This window comes from Nicotiana tomentosiformis, chromosome 12 (assembly GCF_000390325.3).
Source record: "Nicotiana tomentosiformis chromosome 12, ASM39032v3, whole genome shotgun sequence".
Classification (NCBI taxonomy): Eukaryota; Viridiplantae; Streptophyta; class Magnoliopsida; order Solanales; family Solanaceae; genus Nicotiana; species Nicotiana tomentosiformis.
Genome location: NC_090823.1, coordinates 12,894,886 through 12,921,744, shown reverse-complemented (window position 1 = coordinate 12,921,744; position 26,859 = coordinate 12,894,886). Strand labels below are relative to the sequence as shown.

The following is a 26,859-nucleotide window of genomic DNA, read 5'->3' as shown; positions in this document are numbered from 1 at the left end:
ATCTGGCTATTTTTGAATTTCTCCCTATATTACTATTGTCCAATTTACCAGGCTTGTTAAAGAATCTTGCTTTTAATAAATCAAAACAATAAATAACATGCCCAACTAATAATAATTATATCAAGATTTAGAGTATAAGTACAAGAAGTTGGAATTAAATCATTCTCATAATCAAGATAAATTATATTTAATCTTGTGCTACAACGCCATTCCGACGGTTTGTGCAACTTTGTCAATAAATTGTGACCATAAACTTTATGACTTATAAGAACCGATGATTTAATCTTCCGTGTATAAGCTCAATTATATACACTAAATCATCTACTATATATGCAAAGCACACACAACAAATACATGACCTATTTAAAATAAAATTTTATTGAATTGAATAAATAAATAAATAATTATTTCATAAAAAATACTATAACAAAATGCATAGTTTATAGTATACCCTAGCAATATTTTTTGTTTATAGTGTCTTTTTCCTTTTTGGCAAGGTAGAATATTTCTAGGAGAGCTAGAACAAAGAATACTAATTTCACGAATTATTTACTTAGACTTATCAATCTTCCGTTTCGTGCTTGAGACTTGACCAAATTTATTTTCTTTTTGCATAGCTAAAGCATAAATGAGAAAGAAAATTCAATTGCTACATTGAACCATGACCTTCATCGGCGAAAAATAGCCCTAAAGTATGAGTGTTCTGGAAAGATTCCTTATACGTGAACTTCTCATCAAATCTGTACCTATTAATTAACAGCTATTAGTAAGATTACTTGTAAAAATGGTAATCATTTGTTACAAATTACTACAATATAGGAAAAAGAGAAAAGAAACAAATTTTGGAAACTTTACAACTTTAGTTTCTCGGCCCTAAAATAAAAACCTAGCTTGTAACTCAAGAAACACGTAATCATATGTTAATAGGGAAAAGGAAAACTAGGTAACTCCTACTTATATATAAGTAAGTACAGCAATAACAGAAAGTTACCAAAACAAAACAAAAACCAGGTTATCAATTACTATTGAGAGCAAGAAAAAAATTGATTCAATGGCGGCGATCACCGATCATCCAATAATATGGACGAGAGGCAAAACCATCGGAAGAGGCAGTTTTGGTATCGTCACTTCAGCAACAACAACAAACTTCTCCATTGATATTCCGTCGACAATCGCAGTAAAATCTGTCTTGTTTTCGCGTTCAAAGTCGTTACAGAAAGAGAGAGAATTACTACACGAGTTTCAAGATTGTGATCACGTTATTCGATGTTTCGGAGCTAATGTTACTGAAGAAGATGGGAAGATATTGTACAACATGTTACTCGAGTACGCGTCTGCTGGAAGTTTAGCTGATCGGATTGGTCAAAATTCAAGGCACGGGTTGCAAGATTTTGAGGTAAAACAGTACGCGAAATCGATTCTATTGGGGCTTAGTCATATTCATGGAAGAGGTTTTGTTCACCGTGACATTAAACCAGATAACATTCTTCTAGTTGGTACTGATAAAGTTGCCAAAATTGCTGATTTCGGGTTCGCGAAGAAGGTTGGAGGAGTAAAGAGTCAGAAAAGAAAGCACGGACTCAAAGGAACACCTATGTACATGGCGCCAAAATTAGTTCTTGATAACGAATACGGACCTGAAGCTGATATTTGGGCTTTCGGATGCACTGTCTTTGAGATGGTTACAGGGAAGACAGTATGGGATTGCAGTGAAGCTAACAACGTTGTTTATCTATTGTGCAAAATTGGAATGGGATCACCGGATTTGCAGAACAAAAGATTGTCGAAAGAGGCTGAAGATTTTCTGAAAAAGTGTCTTGTTAAGGAGCCGAGATCGCGATGGACTGCTGATATGCTATTAAAGCATCCATTCCTTCCATTTATAAAAGCAACGATCATTCTCTGATGGAGGCTAGATGGTAACATATTTTCCATCTGCATTAGCACAATGGCTCAAACCTATATATAGTGGCTTTTCCTCTAGCAATAGGATCGTGAAGCCAAAGTTTATCTAGCACCTTCTACACCAAAATTTTATCCCATCACGCCAGTTAATAGTTATTACAAACTACAGCTGCTGCCATAGTTAGCCATCATGGTAAAATTGTATAGTGACCACAACCAATCTATATGATTTATTGTTCACTGCAGCTATTGACCTTGCTTAGGGTGGAGACGCGGTCAAGCCTTTGACCAGAGTGTAAAGTAGACAGCTTGGGTCAAATTTGAATAGTAGGTTAAAATGAGTAGAGTAAATGATTGGGTCATGAACCTGAACAGAACGAATTAAGTCGATGAATAAGCTATGATCCAACCCCCAACAGAATATGTCAATTTGAGCAATTTAAATATTATCAAATCAAATTAAACCAAACTTCCTTTTTTATAGAGATTGAAAATCTTTTTCTATGTTTGATGAGATTATATAGACAGAACAACTTTGAATTCACTCGACAAAGTTTTCCTATTGATTAATTTGGACTATATGTATAGTTTAAAATGACCCAACCTTAGGTTAGGTTAATTTGAGCTTTGACTAGATTGACAATCCAATCCGTCCAAGTTTTGACAGATTACACTTATGGCTCAACGATTGCAAACTAGGGTTAAGGCCCGGTCAGATTCATGGAAACATTGGTGACGATTCAAACAGTTGTTTGTCTAATTCGATCGGATATTAGAATCGAAAGCAATAATGCCTCTTTTATTCACTTATCCTCTATTTTTATGGCTGCCATAAAAATCATAATACTTTTTAATTTTACGGAAAATAGTCAAAAATATCCCTATACTATTGAATATTATATATAATTACCCTCCGTTATATTATTTGGTTAATTTAGCCCTTATATTCTTACTATTGGCCATATATACCCCTGAGTTAACAGAAGAAACAATAAAGCAGAAAAAGATGGACCCCCTAACATCTCATTGCATGCATTCTATGTCATAGACGCTGTTAAGAGTGGTCTCTTGTGCTGATATTTTAGCTCTCGCTGCTAGGGATGCTGTTGCTCTTGTAAGTTCTATATATCTATTGCTAAACTATTCATTGCTGGCAAATAAAAATAAACATGATATTACCATAAAAACCATTCCTAGCAAACCAAAAAAGAAAAGCAATATTACTTCTTTACTAATGTGAAATTATTTATTGGGCATATATATTTTGTCCAGTCTGGAGCTCCTACTTGGGATGTGCCAAAAGGTAGAAAAGATGGAAGAATCTCCAAAGACACGGTAATATCAAGACTCAATTTGAAAATGGTGCTTTTAATTTGGTGAGATTTTTAGAAATGATCAAGATAAGTAGATGCTCGGACACTCAAGCAAGATGAAGCCTGCCTTACGTCTCGCTGCAAATTAAAACTATTCCGTATCAAACAAGGGCTAACATTAGCAAACGAAATAGGCTATAAAGAACTAAAATTGAAATTATTGTCACGCTTGTAATAGAGTATGATATACATTGTCACCCGTCTCCAATGGGTATCAATTGGCACCAAAGTTGGTCGATTTTTTTAAATGACCCGCCGAATTAACCGACCAATTTTGGTCGGTTTTTTTAATATTAATTTTTATTTATTTTAATGGAAAAATCGATCAAAGTTGGTCGGTTTCTTGAAATATAAATTTCGCGGGACTCAAAAATAGTTTCCCGCATTTTTGCGCCAAAGAAAACCGACCAAAGTTGGTCGGTTTCGTAAAAAAAAAATTAAAAAAAATATTTTAAAAAACCGACCAAAGTTGGTCGGTCGACCTTGGTCGGTTTTTGCCGAATTTCTAGTAGTGTTTGTAGCCATCCGGGAAAAACTAATGACAATAGCTAGCCACAAAATAAATCATACAATTAACAGCCCAAAACTAATTAAAAGGCTAGCCCAATATCACTGCCACTCAAAACCATAACTTCCTTCTCTCAGCGATCATACGCATTTTTCTCAGCCGAAGAAGCCGTTGTTATCCCAAATATCCATTTGTATTACTCCCATTTTGACGTGTACCATTTGAGCCCGAACCCGAACCCAAATTGGTATTTTGATTCCTTGCAAATTCGCCTAACTGCAAATTGGACCCATTATTATTCGTATTCAAAGCTTCCAGCAAAGCCCCAAATTGCGGCCCGTTTGACTCCAACAGCGAACTGAATTGCCCATTAGTCATACCAATCACTCTACTAAGGTTCTGATCAAAAGCTGGAATTGCAGGTATACCAAATGGCTCTGGTTTTGGATTTGTTATCTGATCAGGTTTTGAAGATTAAACTGAAGACGACGTCGTTGAGGAGAAAATTTTCTTATTGGATGAAGAAGAACATTTTTGTGTTCTTACGAGAACCACCACCAACTGGAATATTCCTAAGAGTACCACCTTTGGTCCAATACCTACGACAACTCTTACAAAAGTGACGTGGCTGAGAAAGATTATAATTGTTGTAATAACAGAATTTTGTGTTTGGTGAATCACATCTTGGACATTTCAAGTGTTCTTGCTCTGGAAATTGTGGTTTTATTTGTGTATAAATTGATGGATCTTGCATATTTAATTTTCTCTTTAGCCTATAAAAATTCAGTCCTTTTGAAATAAACCAAGTGAATTAGTAGTATTGAAACCAAAAAAATTGGTTCTTAGTAGTATTGAAACAAAAATTTGTATAGTGAATATATACAAAAATAAATTATCATTATATAAAAAATATACTAAATAGACTGTCACTATACAAAATATAGGATTGGTTTAGCAGTGAATTAGTAGTATTGAAACAAAAAATTATACAAAAATAGACTGTCACTATATAATTTATATACAATAGGTTGTCACTATACAAAATATGTACAAAATAGACTGTCACTATACAAAATATATACTAAAATAGACTGTCACTATACAAACAATATAGAAAATATACTGTCACTATATAAAAATATACTAAATAGACTGCCACTATATAATTTATATACAATAGACTATCACTATACAAAATATATACAAAATAAACTGTCACTATACAAAATATATACTAAATAGACTGTCACTATACAAAAAAATATACAAAATATACTGTCACTATATAAAATATACTGTCACTATATAAAATAGACTGTCACTATACAACAAATATACAAAATAAACTGTCACTATACAATAAATATACAAAATAGATATTTCGGGCTATTAGATGTAATATGTTTGGGCCGAAGGGCTATTTTGTGTCAATGTGCAAAAATATGGGCTATTAAAATTTTGAGGGGCTACATAGGGTAGTTTTCTCAATCAGAAACCCAAGCCCTAAAATTAAAAAAAAAAAACTTCCACTTGCGATTGAGAAGAAACCCAAGTTAAGACAGCTCGAGTTGTCATAATATTACATACAGTTGTCGATAAAAGGCAAACGAAGAAACTTTTAGGCAAAAAAGATTTAAAATTTTCAGTGCACACTGTTGTGTATATCTTTCCAGATAAAATAAAGAAATAAAATGATAGAAGCAAGAATGTTAAGCATAAAAAAGACATAGCTTGGTGAAGAAACGCAAATCGTCAACCATAGCATAATGCTCAAAAAGAAAGGTAAAGAAAATGCATTTCGGGATGCCCAGATTCAAAAAAAAATTAATCCCTTTTTCTTTCTAGCTTTATTCATTTTATTCTTCCTCTTCTTCTTTTGAATACATGCAGAAACATATATTTATGTATACTATATGTAGAAAAAGAGAACTGGGATAAACTTTTTCTCGTGAAGAACACTATAATGAGAGGGTTCTTTAGTGACCCTTCTATTCAATTATCACGGCCTTGTCGGACAATATGTTTTTGTGCAGGTTAATTTGTTATAATTCTGTATTGCTGTAATAAATAATTAAACTTTCTGAAAAAACAAAACAGAAAGTTAGTAATATTTGTTTAACGAAATAGATTCTGAAAAAAAAAATAGTATAGGAATAAATCGAGCCCACTGAATATACAGTGTATCCTTAAGAAAATTATTTCCCTCAAGTACCCGAGGTGCTGGAATATATCCTCCCAGGATAGAACGATTTAACTCACCGGAGTATTGGTACCAAAGCGCCGGTGAACAGCAAGCCACTCGAAGGCTGTAAAATACACTGGAATGTTTTTGTGCAGAAGAAGAAGAAGAAGAAGCTCAGAAAATTTCGTAAGGAAAGATTCTGGGATTCAAACTCTATTTATAGAGTTGCTGGCATTGTTTCTGAAAAGGTTTGCAACCTTTCAGAAACAGCCATGGCTGTTGGAACAGGGTTGTTTGAAATATTGCAGGAAAATGTATTTAAAATAATCCGGGAAAGAAAACGGGCCTGATCGAACCGGGTCGCGGGTTATTCCGAATTGAATTTTTCGTTAATTCCGAAGCCGAAGCCGAAGCCGAAGCCGAGCCGAGCGAGCGACGACGACGACGGCGCGAGGCTTCCCTTCTTCTTAACTCTTTAAGAGCTAGAAGAAGAGCAATTATATATATACTCATCAAAAGTCTTTTCATTCTCCGATATGGGACAATGTCCCTTTGCCAAGGGAAACTCAAATATTTCATTTTCCCTCCATTTCTCATTCACCCTCTTTAAGCTACACAAGCTTAAAATCCCAACAATCCCCCACATGAATGGGGAATGGCTATAAAATAAAGAAATGCACGGACGCGTGTGTGTTTTACATGCAAGAATTAATTGCATCTGGATAAGTAAATTTCCCTTTGAACTTTCCGTAGTGAACTTATATCGGATATACTCGGTCAATCGGTAGATTTGATATCTTTGAACCGTCGAGCTTTGTTGTATACCTAGACAACATAAGTCACACGATCAATCCTTAACCATCTATGGTTCTCACGGTTGTATTCGTTTCAGCCATGAACACCGCCTGGTTTCATAAGTGCTTAGAGAATGGGCCTTTACTTTCATTCCCCTTGAAGCGGCTTACACTTCACACTCACATAGGTGATTTCTAAACGTGTAATCCTATAGACACACTATCTGGTCATATCCTGCCAGACTTAATAAATCATTAAAAAACCTTTAAGCTTTGTTGACTCATCAAAAAGCCTTAATGCTTTACCTCAATTTCTGAATATTGTCTTCATCACGAGAATGGGTTGAGTTATTTGACAATGTTGAACTGTCATTCATAACTTTGTTTGATCTGTTTGCACCTAGCTCGTGGGATCTCCAGTCTGCTAGGTAGAGTTACCGTCATGATGACTTGTCCTAGACCTTAACCCCATTCCCTTTTGATGATCTTTCAACTGCCTCTCTAGAAAGGCCTTTTGTAAGTGGATCTGACACGTTATCTCTTGACTTTATGTAGTCAATTGTGATAACACCACTAGAGAGTAGTTGTCTAACAGTATTGTGTCTCCGTCGTATATGACAAGATTTTCCGTTATACATAACGCTCCCTGCCCTGCCTATTGCCGCTTGACTATCACAATGTATACAAATAGATGCCAAAGGTTTGGGCCAAAATGGAATATCTTCCAAAAAATTCCGGAGCCATTCAGCTTCTTCACCGGCCTTATCTAAAGCTATGAATTCAGATTCCATTGTAGAACAGACGATGCACATTTGTTTGGATGATTTCCAAGACACTGCTCCTGTGAAAACATATCCACTCGTGGATTTAACTTCAGATGATCCATTGATCCAATTTGCATCACTATATCCCTCGATCACGGAGTTAGTTAGTTAATAATACACGTGATTGGTTAGTGAGGTGGTTATAGTAGTTAGTATCCATTTTACTGCATCCTAATGTTCTTTTTCAAGATTAGAAAGGTATCTGCTAACAGTACCAACGACATGTGCAATATATGATCTAGTGCAAACTATAGCATACATCAAGCTACCACTGGAAGAAGAGTAAGGAATACGAGACATATCCTTTTTTCTCCAGTAGATGGACTCTAACTAATACTCAATTTGAAGTATATAGCAAGAGGAGTACTAACCACTTTTGCATCTGTCATATTGAACCTCTTGAGTACCTTCTCAATGTATTTATTTTGGGACAAAAATAGCTCCATTTTATCTCTGTGTCGGTAGATTTGAGTGCCCAAGGTTTTTTTTGCTGGCCCCAAGTCCCTCATCGCAAACGATTTGCTCAACTACTTCTTAAAGACTGTAATTATAGATTTATTATTGCCAACATTAAGCATATCATCCACATAAAGCAATAAGATAATAAAATCATCATTAGAGAACTTCTGGAAGAATACATAGTGGTCTGAAGAAGTTTTCTTGTACTCTTGTTTTTCTATGACAGATTCAAACTTCAAATACCATTGCCTTGGAGCTTGTTTCAATCCATACAAGCTCTTTTTCAATTTGCAGACATAGTTTTCTTTTCCATTAATTACAAAACCCTCAGGCTGCTCCATATAAATATCCTCATCTAAATCACCATGAAAAAAAGTAGTCTTGACATTCATCTGCTCAACCTCTAAATCTAGACTTGCGGCTAAGCCTAGAACCACACGAATAGAAAGCATCTTCACAATAGGGGAAGATAATTTCATCAAAGTCAACTCCCTTCTTTTGGCCAAAACCTTTAACAACTAACCTCGCCTTGTACCTGGGCGCAGAGGTATGGTTATCTGCTTTACTCTAAATATCTATTTGTTTGATAAAGCTTTCTTATCTTTCGGCAATTTCGCTAACTCATATGTGACATTCTCATGGAGTGACTTCATCTTATCTTCCATGGCTTCTATCCACTTATCTTTGTGAGTATCTTGCATGGCTTCATCATAATTCTTAGATTCTCCCATGTCAGTCAAAAGTACATACTCATCAGGAGGATAGCTCATGAATATTTTGCTTCTCCCTTGTAGATCTTCTAAGAGAGGTTTCAGGAGCATTCGAAGTAGTTACCTGAGCAGGAATTGATTGCTGATCAACCACAACTTCATCAACTGGAGCATCCATAATATCTACACCATGATGATCATTTTGATCTTGATCACTATCTTCATTATTGTCTTGGGTTCCTTCATGTACAATAGGTTGCTTAGCAATAGAAACTGGATCAATATCAACTAAGCTTTCATTACTCTGAGAATCTATCTTCTCAGCTTTGTCAATATCTTCAATAGTCTGGTCTTCAAAGAATATTGCATCACGACTTGTAATAAGTTTATTGTCAACATGATCATAAAAACGATGCCCAAACTCATCTTGACCATAACCGATAAAGATGCAATGCTTAGTTTTGAAATCCAGTTTCGATCTCTCATCTTTAGGAACATGCACACAAGCTTTACGCCCAAAACGCTCAGGTGATCATAATAAAGATCTTTGGCAAACCAAACTCTGTCTAGGACATCACCATCCAAAGCAACAGCATGAGACAAATTGATAACATATGCAACAGTGTTAAGTGCTTCCGCTCAAAATATATTTGGAAGTTTAACTCCTGAAAGCAAGCATCTAACTCTCTCAACTAGAGTTTTATTCATCCTCTCTGCCAAACCATTCAATTGAGGCGTCTTGGGTGGAGTTTTCTTATGACGATTTCCTTGTTCCTTGCAATAGTTATCAAAGGGACCACAATATTCACCACTATTGTCTGTGCGAATACATTTTAATTTCTTCCTCGTCCGTTTCTCAGCTAAGGCCTTAAATTCCTTAAACACGCCGAGTGTTTGATCTTTTTATTTTAAAGGATACACCTAGAGCTTGCGAGAATGATCATCAAAGAAGGTCACAAAGTAAAGTGCCATCTTTTGACTTTACTTTAAAAGGACCACACAAATCAAAGTGTACTAACTCCAACAAATCGGGCTTTCTTGAAGGAGGATGGCTATGGAAGGAAACTCTTTTCTGTTTGCCAGCTAAACAATGGATACACCTTTCCAGCTTTGCTTATTTCACCCCAGAAAGCAAACTCTTCTTAGCCAAACACGTAATCCCTCTCTCGCTCATATGACTCAATCTTCTATGCCACAATTCTGATAAAGTGTCACTTTTTACCAGATTTATGGAATGATTAAGAATAGAGTCCTGTGTCACATATAGATGAGAAGACTTGACTCCTCGAGCCACTACTAACGAGCCCTTGGTGAGCTTCCATTGGCTATTAAAGAGGGCATTATGGTAACCTTCATCGTCTAATCTTCCTGGGGAGATCAAATTAAAAGAAAAGTCTGGAGCATGCTTGACATCTTGAAAAAGTAACGTTGAACTATTATTAGTTTTCAAACAAACTGTGCCAACACCAAACATCTTAACTTCACTGCATTGCCCATTTTTAATACTCCAGAGTCAACTTGAGTATAAGATGAGAAAAAGTCTTTCCTTGGTGTGACATGTGATGTAGCTCCAGAATCTACTATCCAACTCATCTCATGGGGATACCAAATTGATGACGTTTTCATCATAAGAAAAAAGAAGTTCATCTCGAACAATAGCAGAAACATTATTCTCTTGCTTCAACTTGTAGCAAAGCCTTTTGATGTGTCCTTTCTTTCCACAATGGTTGCATGTAATATTATGGTATTTGGACCTTGACATAATTCTATTTTTACCTCTATTCCTCAAACCTCTTGTTCTATCTCTCCCCCGGTCTTCTGTAACCAAGATATCTGCTTATGAGGACGAACCTCAGATTTTCTCCTTACTTCCTCGTTCAACACACCACTCTTTGCATATTCCATGGTTACCTTACCTCCAGGAGCTGAATTTGTCAAAGAAATATGAAGAATTTCCCAAGAGTCTGGCAGAGTATTAAGAAGCCAAAGTCCTTGTACCTCATCATCAAAGTTAACTCCCATTCCAGACAGATGATCAAGGACACCCTGAAAATCATTTATATGATCAAGGATAGGACTGCCCTCCTTGTATTTAAAGGTCGTCAATTGCTTTAGTAGGAACAACTTGTTGTTCCCAGTTTTTGAAACATAAAGAGTCTCAAACTTTTTCCACAATGATATCGCATATGTCTCATTCACAATATGGTTGTGAATATTATCTTCAACCCATTGTCGCATATGTCCACAAGGGGTGTACGTGGACTGGGTTGGTTCGGTTTTTAGCAAAACCAAACCAAACCAACTATATCGGTTTGGATTGGTTCGGTTTTGTCGGGTTTTTTGGGTTTTCGGGTTTTTTTGTTACTTAAATATTATTTCAATCTTACTTTGTTAAATATTTGATAAGTAAATATATATTTAGTAAAAATATAAAAAAAATTGACAAACATATTATCGATTAAAATATTCTTATGGGAGAATTCTATTAGTAACACATAATAGTTATTTTTTTAGTTGTCTAATAATAATTTTTCGTTGATGTACACTTTTAGGTTAACCGAATTTAGTAATTAAACATAAAAATCAATATGATACATAAATATTAATAATCACTTCACATTCGAAAAAGATATAAGAATTTAATAGATCTTAATATATGATATGAATATGGAAGAATAAAGAGATAGACGCATTTCAGTAACACTTGATAAGAAAGTGATCATACAACCCATTATTTAAGGTCAATAAATATGGAGCATTTCATATTCTATTAAAATCTATATCCCGCAAGAGAATCCCAAATATTTCTAGACATATTTTAAAGAAAATTTTATATAAAATCTTAAAAGTATATATAAAAATTATATATTTATATGTCGGGCTGGTTCAGATTTTTTTACTCAATACCAAACCAAATCAAACCAAACCAAGTCGGAATTTTTAATCGGTTTGGTTTGACTTTGCGGTTTAGTGCGGTTTTTTGGTTCGATTTGTACACCCCTAATGTCCACATACTTGTTGGTGCTTGAAATCCCAATCTTCATCAGATGTAGTTTTGGGTTTATGAGCTGTAAAATCTGGTAGATACATCTTTTTCACGAACAACAAACTTTCATCTTGTTTCTCCAAACATTATAATTTCTCAAATTTAAACATACCATCCGCTCATATTCGGCTCCATTCCGTAAAAACTCGGATAAATAACCAAGGCTCTGATATTATTATGTCGAGGAAGAGGCAAACCCGAAAATAAAGAAGATAAAGAATACCAAATTTTAACGTGAAAAACCCTTCAAATCGAAGGTAAAAATCACGGGATCAGAAAGATCCAAAAAATTGCACTATAACAATAAGAGGGTTACAAAAGTTCTCCAAATTGACTACACAACAAGTGCCAAATACGGAGCAACAATAGCAACAACAAATCAATTGAAGAAAGAGGAGAATCCCCAAAAAAGTAACTGTTGTTTGAGGCTCAAAATCATAAGTTACAGGGTCCAACTCAGATCTCCACCTTTCAAATCTAAGACCAAAATGTTACGAATACTCAGTCAAAATGTCAGCCCGATCCAACGGTTAACGAATCGGGAAAGATGATTTGAAATTGGCTGGTCGGAATAAACAAATCTGCAGCAAAACAAATACTTTTCTTCTCTCTTCTCTCTCAAAAACCACTCTTATGTGCTTAAGTCTTTCAAAGACTTGTATCAATGAGCATAGAACAATTCTTCAAAGTTGTCCTATTTATAGATAATGAGTGATGCTTTCTCTTAAAACCAAAACCAACTCTAAATAGGAGATTAGTTCGGGGTACGTAGGCAGCCTGTTAGAAAAAAAGAGATCAGGTGCAGCCCCTTGTATTAAACAAAAACAATTTTGTGCTTATATTTTCTGGTAGTATTGAACAATCTGTACAAAAAGGCAGTTATTTGCTAACAGTGAGTACATTCTCTTTTTCAACATATCTTGCAGATTTATATGTTGTATCTTCTTCTTAGATCATGAAACAATCAATTTGTTCTCTTGAAAGAGAGGCTATTTTGCAAATAGAATTTTGCTAATAGTGACTACATTCTATTTTTAATGTGTGCAAAACATGAAAATTCTTTCTTCAAGCGACAAAAGATTAGGTTTTGCCAAGTAAATTCAGCAATTGGTTCCTACAAAGTTATTGTAACTAAGGAAACAAAAGGAGGCCTAATTACTAAACAGCTATCCAAAGCAATTGACATGGTTTACAAAAGCAATGATCATTCTCCGACGTAGGCTAGATGGTGACATATTTGTCATTGCATTAGCAAAATGGCTTAAACCTTAGATATAGTGGCATTTCCTCTAGCAATGGGAACATGAAGCCAAAATTAAACTAGCACTTTCTACACCAAAATTTTCTCACATCACACGAGTTAATAGTTATTACAAACTACATCTGCTGCCAAAGTTAGAACGTGAGTTGCAATCACACATGACACTACATCTTCTCCATAAATTTCCACCAAATACTATAACGCTCATTTTCTATTCAATTTCACTTCCATTCTTTTTTATAGACATTTTGTTTATAGTTTCTTTTGACAAGGTAGAATACCTTTATCACCAAACAACTCCCACGCATATTCTCATGAGAGCTAGAAATTATTTACTTCATCTTGTCAATCTTCCAATTTATGCTTGATACTTGACCCAATTTGTTTTATTATTGCATAATTAACTAAATGAGAGAAAAATTCATATGGTACATTAAACCATGTCTTTCAACAGTGATAAATAGGCCTAACGTATAAAGGTCTGTCCGGGAAATAGTATTTCTCAACTATCAATCAACAGGACAATGATGCATATTTGATAAAGCTTTTGGCGCTACAGAAATGGGAAAAGAAAAAAAAATAGAACTTTCACACAAGTCCCTTCTGAATAGAAAAAAAAAAAAAAAAATTCATGTCCTTTTATCCTTTGTTTGGGACTTACTAGCAAACAAAGGTATTCACATCACATGTTTCATGTCAAAATGGCAAATCAACACGGTATACCCAGCATATTTCTTTTGCACGTACTAGCTTACACTTCTCAAATTAAAGTACAATATATATTTGCGAATCACTTAATTTATGATATGAATGTCCAATCATTTCATGTGCAACCACTTGCCCAAGCAATCACCAAATTTGGAGAATGAGACGTAAGAATAAACCATAATGGAAAGAATAGACGCAAGTGCTCAACAATAATACAGGCCATAAGTTGCATATGCCACAATTGCAATTTATAAATCGCATTTGTCAAATGCATTCTCCAGTTACGAGGTATAAGTTGCATTTGTCAATTGCATCAATCGATTCCAATTATAGGTCACAGTTGGCAATTACATTTATAAGTTTCCGAACTGCGATATATAGATGTATAGGTATCATGATTATTCATGAGTTGCATTACTTATTCGTGGTTTTAATTTTTTGGTGTGGCTTTGGGATTAAGACCTAGGGCGGACCCACGTGGTGCTAAGCGGGTTCAATCGACCCCACTTCTTAATAAATAATACTATATATATATATATATATATGTATAAAATGTGACTAAAGCAGCATAAATATTATATAAAAATTATAATTGAACCCACTTGAGCTCTTGCAAAAGTGGTCAGAAAAGAAGAAATAAACCATAATGATAGCAGCATAGCCTAATATAACTGTCTTTGCAATCAAATAAAATTATTTTCCTCGTTTATATTTTGTAGTTTTCTTTATTTTACTTTATAGTATATTGCACGTGGCATTCAAATAACTGGCTTGATCCCGTTAGGAGATTAGTTTGGGGGTACTGAGGCAGCCTGTTAGAAACAAAAGATGATAAGGTCCAGCCCCTTGTATTAAACAAAAACAATTGTGTGTTAGTTCTCTTTATAATTGAACAATCTGTACAAAGAAGCTTTTTGCCAAGTAAATTTGGCTAGCAATTGTAGTACATTCTTTCCAATGTATTGTAGAGTCATGTTCTATTTATTTTCTTGGATCATGTCAGAATCAATTAGTTCACTAAGAAATCTCAAACAAGTTTTCATATGCTTGGCAATAATGCATTCTGTAAAATTGTCAAAAAGAATGTCATATTTTCCTTCTATCCAATAAATTTGTATTCGAAAAAAATAATAAAACGGGAGCTTTGGAACAAAGGTAAAGTTGTATCCGTGTGACCTATAGGTCATTGGTTCGAGCCATGGAAACAACCACTAATGTGTCTATTAGGGTAGGTTGTCTACATCATATCCCTTGGGGTACGACCTTTTCCCGAACCCTGCGTGAACATAGAATACCTTGTGCACCAGACTGCCTTTTTTTTTTTTTGAAAAAAACAATAGATTTGCATTAATCAGCTTCTTCTCCATGATCTCTTTTTGTTTTTCTTCTTCTTCTTCTTCTTTTGCTGTTACTAAATTCTTAGGTTTATGAATGTCCAATGTATGTCCTGACAGTTGGTTGGTTAATACCTTCCTAAGTCGCTAGGATTATAAGTTGCAATTCTCAATTGCGACCTATAAGTCGCATTAGGAGATTGCGGCGTATAAATCTCAATTGGAAATTGCGCTTATAGTACCCGAATTGCGATATATCGTGATTATTAATGAGTGGCATTTTTTGATTGCGCTTTATGAGTCGCATTACCTAATCGCTATTTTAATTTTTGGTATCTCACTACTTCCAGTTAAATGCGCTTTGGGATTAAGATTTGCTCAATGTTTAACGCTAGCAATTGAAACTTAACTGTTATCCTTTATCCTGTTTAGGAGCTCAAGTTTTATCGCTCGCTTACATTGATATTGTTTACCCTTAAAAACGGATAACAATTGAATTTATATGAGGTTTTAAGAATATGTGGATTAATTCAATTCAAGTGATTAATGACATTAGATTAAGCAAATGAAAGACGTAATAAATGGTCAAACCAATGATAAGAGTGATCCCGAGCTCTGTTAATGGCTCAACGAGGAACCTGCCTTCGGTTCTGAGCTTGCACTTATGAGGAACTTATGAACAAAAATAAGAACTTTGAATAACTTTTAGAAACATAGAGAATAGGAGTAAATTGCCTTGGTATGCATGTTACAATGTATTCTATGAATAATAAGCTTTTCCCTTGATATAATAGGTGAGTTTTACCCTACGTACAATTCTAAGAAAGGTAAAAATCTTCCGTTTCGCTAATCACTGATTTTCTGCCGATACGGGCCGAGGTACACTCCGTGATATCCAGTTCGTCACGGACATCACGGACCTTTGTTAGTCATGTGCAGCTGTTTGGTATTTCTCTCCAAAGTCTTGAGGCTCGAACCGGACCCGGAGGACGTGGTCCCGATGCTCCCGAGGGCAGGTGTTTTGCTCGAGCTCCGATATGAGGGGCTCCTCGCTCTGACTCCGATTCCTTACGGTCACGTTCCTGCTCCGTTTGCCTCACTGGGAAACCGGGGTGCTCATTGGACTCGGTTTTATCCGTATACAGATAGTCTCCTTGTTTCTTAGAGAGTAGGCTTGCCGAAATGATGGAAAACGACAGATGACTCCGGTTCCTTCCTTCGTACGTTATGACGAGGGAGCCGAACTGTCCCGTCAGTCGCATCGTTCTGATTTCGGACACGTGTCACTCATCGGCAGGTTGCCTCGAATGTGCAGCGTCAGTTGTTTCCCTATAAAAGCTTCCTTCCTTTGTTCTTTTTCTACTTTTTGACTAAATTACTACCTTCGAGCTTTCCAGTCATCATCAAACCTTCTTCAAACCTTCATATCTTCATCCTTGTTCTTCAATTTCTATAGTAATCTCTAGATTTTCCCCCAAATTTTCTTCAAATCTTCATATTGTGTTCTACATCTTCAAAACCCATTTTTCCAAAATTTTGCATTCTTTATTCAAATTTTCAAACACTCCCCCAGATGACAATGGCCAAACCATCGAAAATCGTTCCTCAAAAAGTTGCCTCTTCATCTTCTCAACCGCCCGTTGATCCTGAAGCGGTTGGCCCTGAAGTGGTCTCCCTCGATATGGCTTCCCTTGTTGTGGTTGCTAATGAACCCGCAGCCGAGCCTCCCTTAAAAGCGTTCATGCAAACAGGACCAAGGTGAAGGAGTCTCGAGGTACATATGTTCTATGACTGAAGATATTCTTCTCATAGTTTGTAAGGACTGCAATTGGAAAGGCAAGAACGTAGTAGTATTTGGGCCCGAGGAAGCCGTTACTACCCACGTGGAGGGGTACTTAAGTGTTTACACTTATCCCTTCACACTGGGCCTGATGGACCCGATCATTCTAGACTTTTGCAAGAGGTATGATGTGTGCCTCTGGCAAATCCATCCATCATTGTGGGGGATCGTGATCCTCCTCCGCTACTTTTTAAACAAGACCGAGTCTCGTCGGTTCACTATCGACCACCCGCTCCGATTAACAATTAAACTTATTTAGTGGTTTTAAGGATACGTGATTTAATCCAATACCAATTGACAAATAAGGAATTGAATAGATAATCTGAATAGTAAAATAAATTAAACCAGTGTTCTAGCAACGCTTTCGACCTCAATTCAAGATGGTCTCGAGGTTGGGTAAGAAGAACAGTAAAGAATAGAGGATAAACAATGATGAACAGTAATGGATAGTAAGTAAAATAGAGAGCAGTGTTTTTATATATTTTTATCAGTGAATCAATGCCCCTTACAAATAAATGTAGTCCCTCTTTATATAGTAGAGGAATCCTAAATAAGGTACAAATATAATAACGAAAATAAATCCCATGATTGACGTCAATAACTGCTTGATTTGATCTGTTCCAGGATTTCTTCCGAGATCTTCGGTCAGTTGCTAATATCTCGCCATTCCGTTATTATGCCTTACTCGAAGTTGTTTATGCTCGATCTCAATCTTCAGCGAGTACTTCGATCTTCGTGATCCGTACTTTGCCATTGAGCTCGAGCCTGGTTTATTGCGAGCTTACCCTCGGGGCAGCTCCTCGTGCCTAAGATATCTGACATGCCCGATTTCGACCGTATACAACATCTAATGTTGAAAATCTTACTATATTTTTTAACTGTTAAATCGTACTTTGTACAAGAAAAAAAGACATTTTTTATATTTAATTAGTGATAGTAAATGTCGATAAAAAGCTTGTTTAAAATATTGACATAACAATAACGACAGAATAGTGTAAAAAAACGATAACAAAAATAATAATTTTGATTTTGATCTTAAATCACAATAAAGTACAATTTAGTGACATTTAGAACTAAAAATGAAAAATTTACCGCATTTGTAACTTAAATGTGATAGGTGGATATTAAGAAAATTTTAAGACTATTACTGAAAAACAAATTAGGAACTCTTAATAAAGGCCTCACTCTAATTCTTTTCTTTCAAAACCCTAACCGCCTCTCACCTTTCCTCAACTCTTTCTCACGATTGATTTGGGATTCCTTGAAAACATCCAGATTTCCATTTGCAAAAGCCAAGAAAATATGAAATTGGGGAAGGACATAAAAAGGTATTCTGAATTTTAGGATTATTATCAACTTGTTAGCTATCTTTTTTCTCAAGAGGGGGGTATTATTTATCTTTTTGTTTGTTTATGTTTTAACGAGTTACAGGTTCAACAAGTTTGGATTTATAGATCAGTGACCTAGGTTGTGGTACTGGATACACAACTTGGGTAACGATCTGTTTCAAGGAAGGCTTCTAGCTAGCCGATCAATCAAGAACCCCTTTCGATGTTGTTCCAGTGTTATGACGGAAAGTCGATTATTATGAAAGATTTGGTTTTGAGTAATATTCTCCAACACGGCACGAGCAAGATAAAAAATGCTTGAAACTAAGTTTAGAGATAGATCTTGTCCCCTATTGCTGATTATTATTCGCCTAGACTATAGACGATCTTAACTTATTTTAGAGAAGTATAAAAAAAAATTACATTTGTTTGAGAACAATTATGTATTACTATGTTGCTTACAATATTTTGATAATTACAGTTCGTAGTTCATTACAAAAAGAGTATGCAGAAGTGGCTATTTGTTTCATTTTTGTGGTGTATGGTGTTCTGAAATATCAAATAATTATTTGATCATGAAGAATTTTAAAATTCATTATATTATTTTAATATAGGAACCAAAAACAGAAAAACTATTGAGGAGACATATTTTCCGACATTTCTATTTTATGTCGCAAGCAAGATGAGTCGAGAGTACATCTCATTGACATTTGACAACATGTCGTAAAACAAATGTCACTAATTAGTTTACGACACTAATTTAAATGTCGGAAATTTCCCGACATCGAAATTTCCGACATTTATTTTAAGTGTAAAATAAATGTCAGTTAAGCATTTTGTGACATTTATGTGATCTATGGCGACATTTTTAAAATGTCGTCATAGCCTTATTTTCTTGTAGTGAACCAACAACGTTCGCTCTGATACCATGTGAGATTTGCAAATGAAAAGAGAGAAATTGAAGGATTTTGGTTAGACGAACCCTAGAATGTTCGAGAGAGAAATATCTGAAAAAAATATGAGCTTCATTCATTATTAAAAAGGTATCTGTACAAGTGTAATACCCGGTCCTTATACAAAAAGAATACAACTAAATAAACAGTGGGCCTTTACATATTGGGATTGCTACTATGTTGGGACTTCAGCACGTCTATCAATTGGGCCATCTGTGCTATCTATTCTAACACCCCCTCAAGCTTTGGGGTGAGAGAACTCCCAGCAAGATTGTGTGGAACACCAGACAAGGATTTAGTGAAAATATCGGCCAGTTGAGATGAAGAGGAGATGATATGAAGAGAAATCAAACCATCTCAAGCTTCTTCCGCACAAAATGACAATCAAATTCAGGGAAAGGGTTGCATGATTTTGAGGTAAAGCAGTACGTGAAATCGATTCTCTTGGGGCTTAGTGATATTCACGGGAGAGGTTTCGTTCACCTTGATATTAAACCGGATAACATTCGCGAAGTTGCCAAAATTGCTGATTTTGGGTTCACGAAGAAGGTTGGAGTGAGGAGTCAGAAAATAAAGAGCGGACTCAAGGGAACACCTATGTACATGGCACCATAATCAGTTCTTCATAACGAGTACGGACCTGAAGCCGATATTTGGGCTTTTGGGTGCACTGGCTTTGAGATGGTTATAGGGAAGACAATGTCGGATTGCAGTGAAGCTGACGACGTTGTTTATCTATTGTGCAAAATTGGAATGGGATCACCGGATTTGAAGAACAAAGGTTTGTCAAAAGAAGCTGAAGATTTTTTAAAAAAGTGTCTTGTTAAGGAGCCGAGATCGCTATGGACTGCTGATATGCTATTGAAGCATCCTTTCCTTTCATCTGAGCAGACAAGAAAAAAGAAACTCAACCCACTTTTGTTTATAGAAATTGCTAGAGGAAGTGATCGATTGATTGATGATTTTCGCAATAGTACGGAGATGGATAAGCTAAAACCAATGAAGTTGTTGAATTGCAGATGCAACAAAAGAAGAAAGTTACCGGAAGGATGCTGATTATCAATTTTGATTGGAATTATACAAATGTAAAGAACTACGTTTTGGCTTGATTCCCTTAGAAAGTTCACGTATAAATTGAACAATTAGCACATATGGAGTTTACACGAGTTACCTCTTGAAGCGTGAACTAAGTACGTCTTTTATGTTAGCCTCCAATTCCAGAACAACTTAATTAAAATGCCATGACCAACACGATCACAATCTCCTAACGTCTCGTAGTCTTCTACTGTATTACTCAAATAGTATCTAGAAAGAATAAATTTAGTATGAGCGATATTTGAGAAAAAAAAGCACCAAAAATTCGGCCATCCCTGCGGCAGAAAAACCCATGTATATATACACGCACAAGTTCAAAACAGTAGGGACCATAGAATTTTATTAACAAGGCTCCCTATTATGGAATTAATTTCGAAAATTTGAAATTAACTTCAACCGTAGTAAATTGCGAATTATTTCACTAAAAATTCGTAATTGTACTCCTTAGTTTAATTTCAAAATTCTTTCATAAAATCTCATTTAACTCCTCGTGTTAAGATTCAGATATTAATCAATCAATTTAAATTACTGACAATTTAATTTATATATCGATTACTACCTTTAGACATTTGATTAGCCTATTTTATGCCCTGGATACAAAATTCACTGGGCGGGTTTATCCATAAAGCTTTATAAGCTTTCAAAAAGGTATATTATCAATCTCAAAGTCGAGATATGGATTCTGTCAACTAATTATTATTTTGTCAATGTAAGTATATTACTAGTAAAAATAGCACGGGTTAGCCAGTTTTTGGACTGGTCATTCAAAAATAGCCAGCGTTTGCAAAGTCATTAAAAATTAGTCACTATTTTGCTGTAACACGGAAAGTTCCAGCATAATATACTGGAGATCGATGTACCTGTGTATGAACTTCCATCATTTTATGCTGGAACTCCAACACGCGGAAAGTTCCAGTATGATATACTGGAGATTGGAGCAACTGTGTATGAACTTTTAGCATATTATGCTGGATCGGTATATTATACTGGAACTCTAGTATATTACGCTGGAAGTCCAGTATATTATACTGGAACTCCAGTATAAATATACTAGAGTTAGGGTATACTTATGCTGGACCTCCAGTATAATATACTGGAGTTTCAGTATATTATCTTTACATGAAAAGTGGCTAAATTTTGATTACTTTTGAAATTGTGGCTATTTTTGAATGACCACTTGTAAATCTGGCTATTTTTGAATTTCTCCCTATATTACTATTGTCCAATTTACCAGGCTTGTTAAAGAATCTTGCTTTTAATAAATCAAAACAATAAATAACATGCACAACTAATAATAATTATATCAAGATTTAGAGTATAAGTACAAGAAGTTGGAATTAAATTATTCTCATAATCAAGATAAATTATATTTAATCTTGTGCTACAACGTTATTCTGGCGGTTTGTGCAACTTTGTCAATAAATTGTGACATTAAACTTTATGACTTATAAGAACCGATGATTTAATCTTCTGTGTATAAGCTCAATTATATACACTAAATCATCTACTATATATGCAAAGCACACACAACAAATACATGACCTATTTAAAATAAAATTTTATTGAATTGAATAAATAAATAAATAACTATTTCATAAAAAATACTATAACAAAATGCATAGTTTATAGTATACCCTAGCAATATTTTTCGTTTATAGGTCTTTTTTCTTTTTGGCAAGGTAGAATATTCCTAGGAGAGCTAGAACAAAGAATACTAATTTCACGAATTATTTACTTAGACTTGTCAATCTTCCGTTTCGTGCTTGAGTGTCACGACCCCAAATTCACTCCGTAGGGTGTCGTGATGGCACCTAGTCTCTAAGACTAGGTAAGCCTATCAATGCGGAATAATAATAAATATCTAAAATAAATAAACTACAATTCAAACAATTTCAACTCCCAAAACCCGGTAGAAATAAGTCACAAGCTTCTAAGAATTTATTCTCAATGTCTCTATATGTCAAGGTCTAGATAAAATATAAGGAAGCAACATAAAATGATAGAAGGGGACTCCGGAGTCTGCGGACGCTGGCAGATATACCTCGAAGTCTCCGTGCGCAGGTAACTCAATGACGTCTAGGCTGGTAAAATGTACCTGGATCTGCACAAAAAGATGTGCAGAAGCGTAGTATGAGTACACCACAGCGGTACCCAGTAAGTGCCAAGCCTAACCTCGGTAGAGTAGTGACGAGGTCAGGTGAGGCCCTACTGGAATATAATAATGGCATGGTAAAATGTTTATCAATGTAGTAAAATAAAATGACATTGAAAATGAATCAAATAGTATGTCACATTTAATGACACCAAATAATTGCAAATAATATCTCGTGGAAATCAAAACAGAATTTCCTTCAACTTTATGAAAATCACAATAATAATCAAAGGCAACTACGGCCATAAATCAATATCAACAAGGGCACTCCCGAGGTACCGCCTCGTAGTCCCAAATCATAAATAAATTCACAATATCTCATTTCCTTATATCACCGCGGGAGCATTCATAATTTATTTAAAGAAAATATTTTTTCCGAAATAGCATCCCGCGTTTTAGCCACCCTTATCACACCGCATGACTTCTAGTAGTTCCCCTACTAGCCACGCGTATCAAGCCACCCTTATCTCACCGCATGCGTTTCAACACCCAGACCTTATACCACCACATGCGTATCAATATCACAATTTACACCTCAAGTGCTCAAAAAATTTAACTTGCCAAAATAATTCAACAATAATATTTTTTCACAATAAAGAGCTCACGGCTCATGCCAAAATAAATCATCAATAATAGTTTGCCACAATAAAGAGCTCACGGCTCATGCCAAAATAAATCATCAATAATAGTTTGCCACAATAAAGAGCTCACGGCTCATGCCAAAATAAATCATCAATAATAGTTTTCCACAATAAAGAGCTCACAGCTCATGTCAAAATAATTCATCAATAATATTCTTCCACAATAAAGAGCTCACGGCTCCCTCACAATGAGTATAAAAATATTCAGGAGTAAATAATTTAGGAAAATAATATTTCAAAATCTTTACTACGTTGCTTCAATATCAAGTTTAAAAATATCAAATACTTCATATTAATAATATTTAATTTAAAGAAAATCAACCTTCAAATAATGCACAGAATAAAAGAAACCAAGTTTCAACGAAATAGGTAAAACAATTAGTAAGAAAAGATCAAACAAATTTGAAGTATATATCTCACATCAATGATGAAGAATATAACAAGATAAAATAATTTAATAAATGCGCAACACTGATCTACACAATTTAAAAATATAATCTTTTACAATTTAACCCGTGTACACACTCGTCACCTCGTGCACATGACTTTCAACACATTTAAATAATCACATCAATACCAATCCTAGGGGAAATTTCCCCCACACAAGGTTTGACAATTCACTTACCTCGACTTGCTCCAATTTAACCAAGTATTATGCTTTTTCCTCGAATTTCCGACTCCGATCGACTCGTATCTAGTCATAATTAATTCGATACAGTCAACAAAAATTATAGTAATCACTTTCATAAGAAAATATTACATTTTCATTAAAATCCGAAATTAGCTCAAAATTTGCCCGTGGGACCCACATCTCGGAATCCGGCGAAACTTATAAAATCCGATAACTCATTCAATTACGAGTCCACCCATACCAATTTTACCAAAATCCGATAACAACTCGACCTCCAAATCTTAAATTTTCGTTTTTGGAAGATTTTGCAAAAATCTTGATTTCTTCCATTTAAATCCGAAATAAATGATGAATATGACCATGGATTTATGAAATATAATCACATTTGGATATAGAACACTTACCCAAGTTGAAGTCTTGAAGAAATCCTCAAAATCGCCCAAGAACCGTGCTCCAAAACTCCAAAACGAAATAAAGGAAATGACCATTTTTGGTCCTTAAGTTTCTGCCCCAAAAACACTATTCCGGTCGCTAAAAGTCCAATCCCGTCGCTAAAAGTGTCACATCTGGTCGCTAAAGGTGCACACCAGGACTATTTACACCAGCAGTTTTATTTCACTAAAAAGGCTCTAACTCCATCATACGAAATCGGAATTCAACGATTCTTGTTCCTATGAGTCACAAATAAAACTATGAACCCATTCTTTCAATCAAAACCCAATTCAGAGCTCATTTGCTCAACGTGATACCAATTTCGCTCGTTAAACAATTAACTCATATTTCGCGCTTAAAACTCAATCGCGACTTGATGAAATTAGACCAAACTTTCCAGATCACTCCTATAATTCATTATCAAAATGTCGAAAGTCTCGAAATCGAATTTCGATCTCTAGAACTAAAAATAGACTTTTGGATCATTACATGCTTATGTTGAAAACATCAAACTCTTCCTCGACAGCCTGTAGTGTATCAATCTTAACTTCTTGTACTCAACTCCAACTGCCAAACGGTTTAAAGTTCTGCAAATTAGATACAAAGTACTACAACTTTCATGTTTTGCTCATCGCCCAACTCCTTATAGATTGCGAGATATAAGCTCCCAAAATCAGCCTTGTGCAGCAGAAATTTCTGGCGATGCACACTGCTGTAGCAAAAATCTGAAGTAGCAGCTTCAGTCAATCGATCATAACATTTTGTATAAATGTCTGAATGATAAATGGTTTATCATTCCGAAAACTAGAATCAAAGAGCTACAATTTTCATGTTTTGAAAATGTTCAGATTTCTTATAGATTTCGAGATATAAGCTTCCAAAGTCAGCTCTGCGATTGCACCGGTTGCTGTCCAAAAACAGCTTATGCAGCAGAAAAATTCCAGCAGCTCCTTTTTGTCCGAAATTCATTCCGTTAACCTTCCAAAATCCACCCGAGGCCCTAGGTACCTTAACCAAATATACCAATATGTCCCAAAATACAATATGAACTTAGTTGAGGCTTCAAACCATGCCAAACAACGCCGAAATTACGAATCGCGCATCGAATCGAATTATAAGTTTTCAAATCTTCCAACTTCTATATTTTGCGCCGAAACATATCAAATCAATTCCGATTGACCTCAAATTTTGCACACAAGTCATAAATGACATAATGGATTTATAAAAAATTTCATAATCGGATTTCGACCCCGATATCAAAAAGTCAACCCCTCGGTCAAACTTCCCAAAAATTCAACTTTCGGCATTTCAAGCCTAATTCTACTACGGACTTCCAAATAAAATTACGATCATGCTACTAAGTCCAAAATCACCATACGGAGCTGTTGGAATCATCAAAATTCTATTACGGGGTCGTTTGCACATAATTTGACATCCGGTCACTATTTGAACTTAAACTTTTAATTTTCCATCAAAATTCCATATCTCTGGCTAGGGACCTCGGAATTTGATTCCGGGCATACACCTAAGTCCCAAATCACGATACAGACCTACCAAAATTGTCAAAACACTGATCCGAGTCTGTTTGCTCAAAATGTTGACCAAAGTCAACTCAGTTGAGTTTTAAAGTTCTAATTCACATTTTAATCCATTTTTCACCTGAAAACTTTCTAAATTTAAAGATGGTAATGATTCGAGTAATGGTAAATAGTGCTTAGATCACATAATTAATCATTAAATTTAAAGTTGACATTTTGGGTCATCACATTCTCCACCTCTAAAACAAACGTTCGTCCTCGAACGGAGTTAGAAAAAGTACTTGAACTGGTGAATAAGTGTGGATAACAGCTGCATAAATCATGCTCGACCTCCCAAGTCGCCTCCTCGACCGGATGACCCCTCCACTGAACCTTTACGGAAATAATGTTCTTTGACCTCAGCTTTCGAACCTGCCTATCTAAAATAGCCATTGGTTCCTCAACGTAAGATAGATCCTTGTCCAACTGAACCGAACTGAAGTCTAACACATGAGACGGATCGCCGTGATATTTCCGAAGCATAGAAACATGGAATACCGGATGAACTGCAGAAAGACTAGGTGGTAGTGCAAGTCTGTAAGCCACCTCTCCAACTCTCTCAAGAATCTCAAAAGGCCCAATATACCTAGGGCCCAACTTGCCCTTCTTCCCGAACCTCATCACACCCTTCATAGGCGAAACCCGGAGCAATACCCGCTCACCAACCATGAATGCAACATCGCGAACCTTCTGATCCGCATAACTCTTCTGTCTAGATTGGGCTGTATGAAGTCAATCCTGAACCAACTTAACCTTTTCTAAGGCATCCTGAACCAAGTCTGTACCCAATAGCCTAGCCTCGCCCTGTTCGAACCAACCCACTGGGGGCCGGCACCGCCTACCATACAAGGCCTTATACGGAGCCAACTGAATGCTTGACTGGCAACTGTTGTTATAAGCAAACTCCGCAAGTGGTAAGAACTGATCCCAAACACCCCCAAAATCTATCACACACGCACGAAGCATATCCTCCGGTATCTGAATAGTTCGTTTGAACCGCCCGTCCGTCTGAGGGTGAAATGTTGTACTGCCCTCCAGAACCGTGATGTAAACTGCGTACCCCGATCAGAGATGATAGATATCGGTATGTCGTGAAATCTGACAAT

The 26,859-nt window shown here is 35.6% G+C and overlaps 1 protein-coding gene across 1 annotated transcript; it reads left to right on the top strand.

The window, feature by feature from the left end:
• The first annotated feature begins 1,051 nt into the window (after positions 1-1,051).
• LOC138902247 (mitogen-activated protein kinase kinase kinase 20-like) lies at positions 1,052-1,906 on the top strand. The gene has a single exon (XM_070190094.1). The coding sequence runs from the start codon at positions 1,052-1,054 to the stop codon at positions 1,904-1,906; it is 855 nt and encodes a 284-aa protein (XP_070046195.1).
• Positions 1,907-26,859: the final 24,953 nt, after the last annotated feature.

Coding starts and splice junctions, on each gene's coding strand:
- LOC138902247 (XM_070190094.1), top strand. CDS start 1,052: ATGGCGGCGATCACCGATCATCCAATAATATGGACGAGAGGCAAAACC.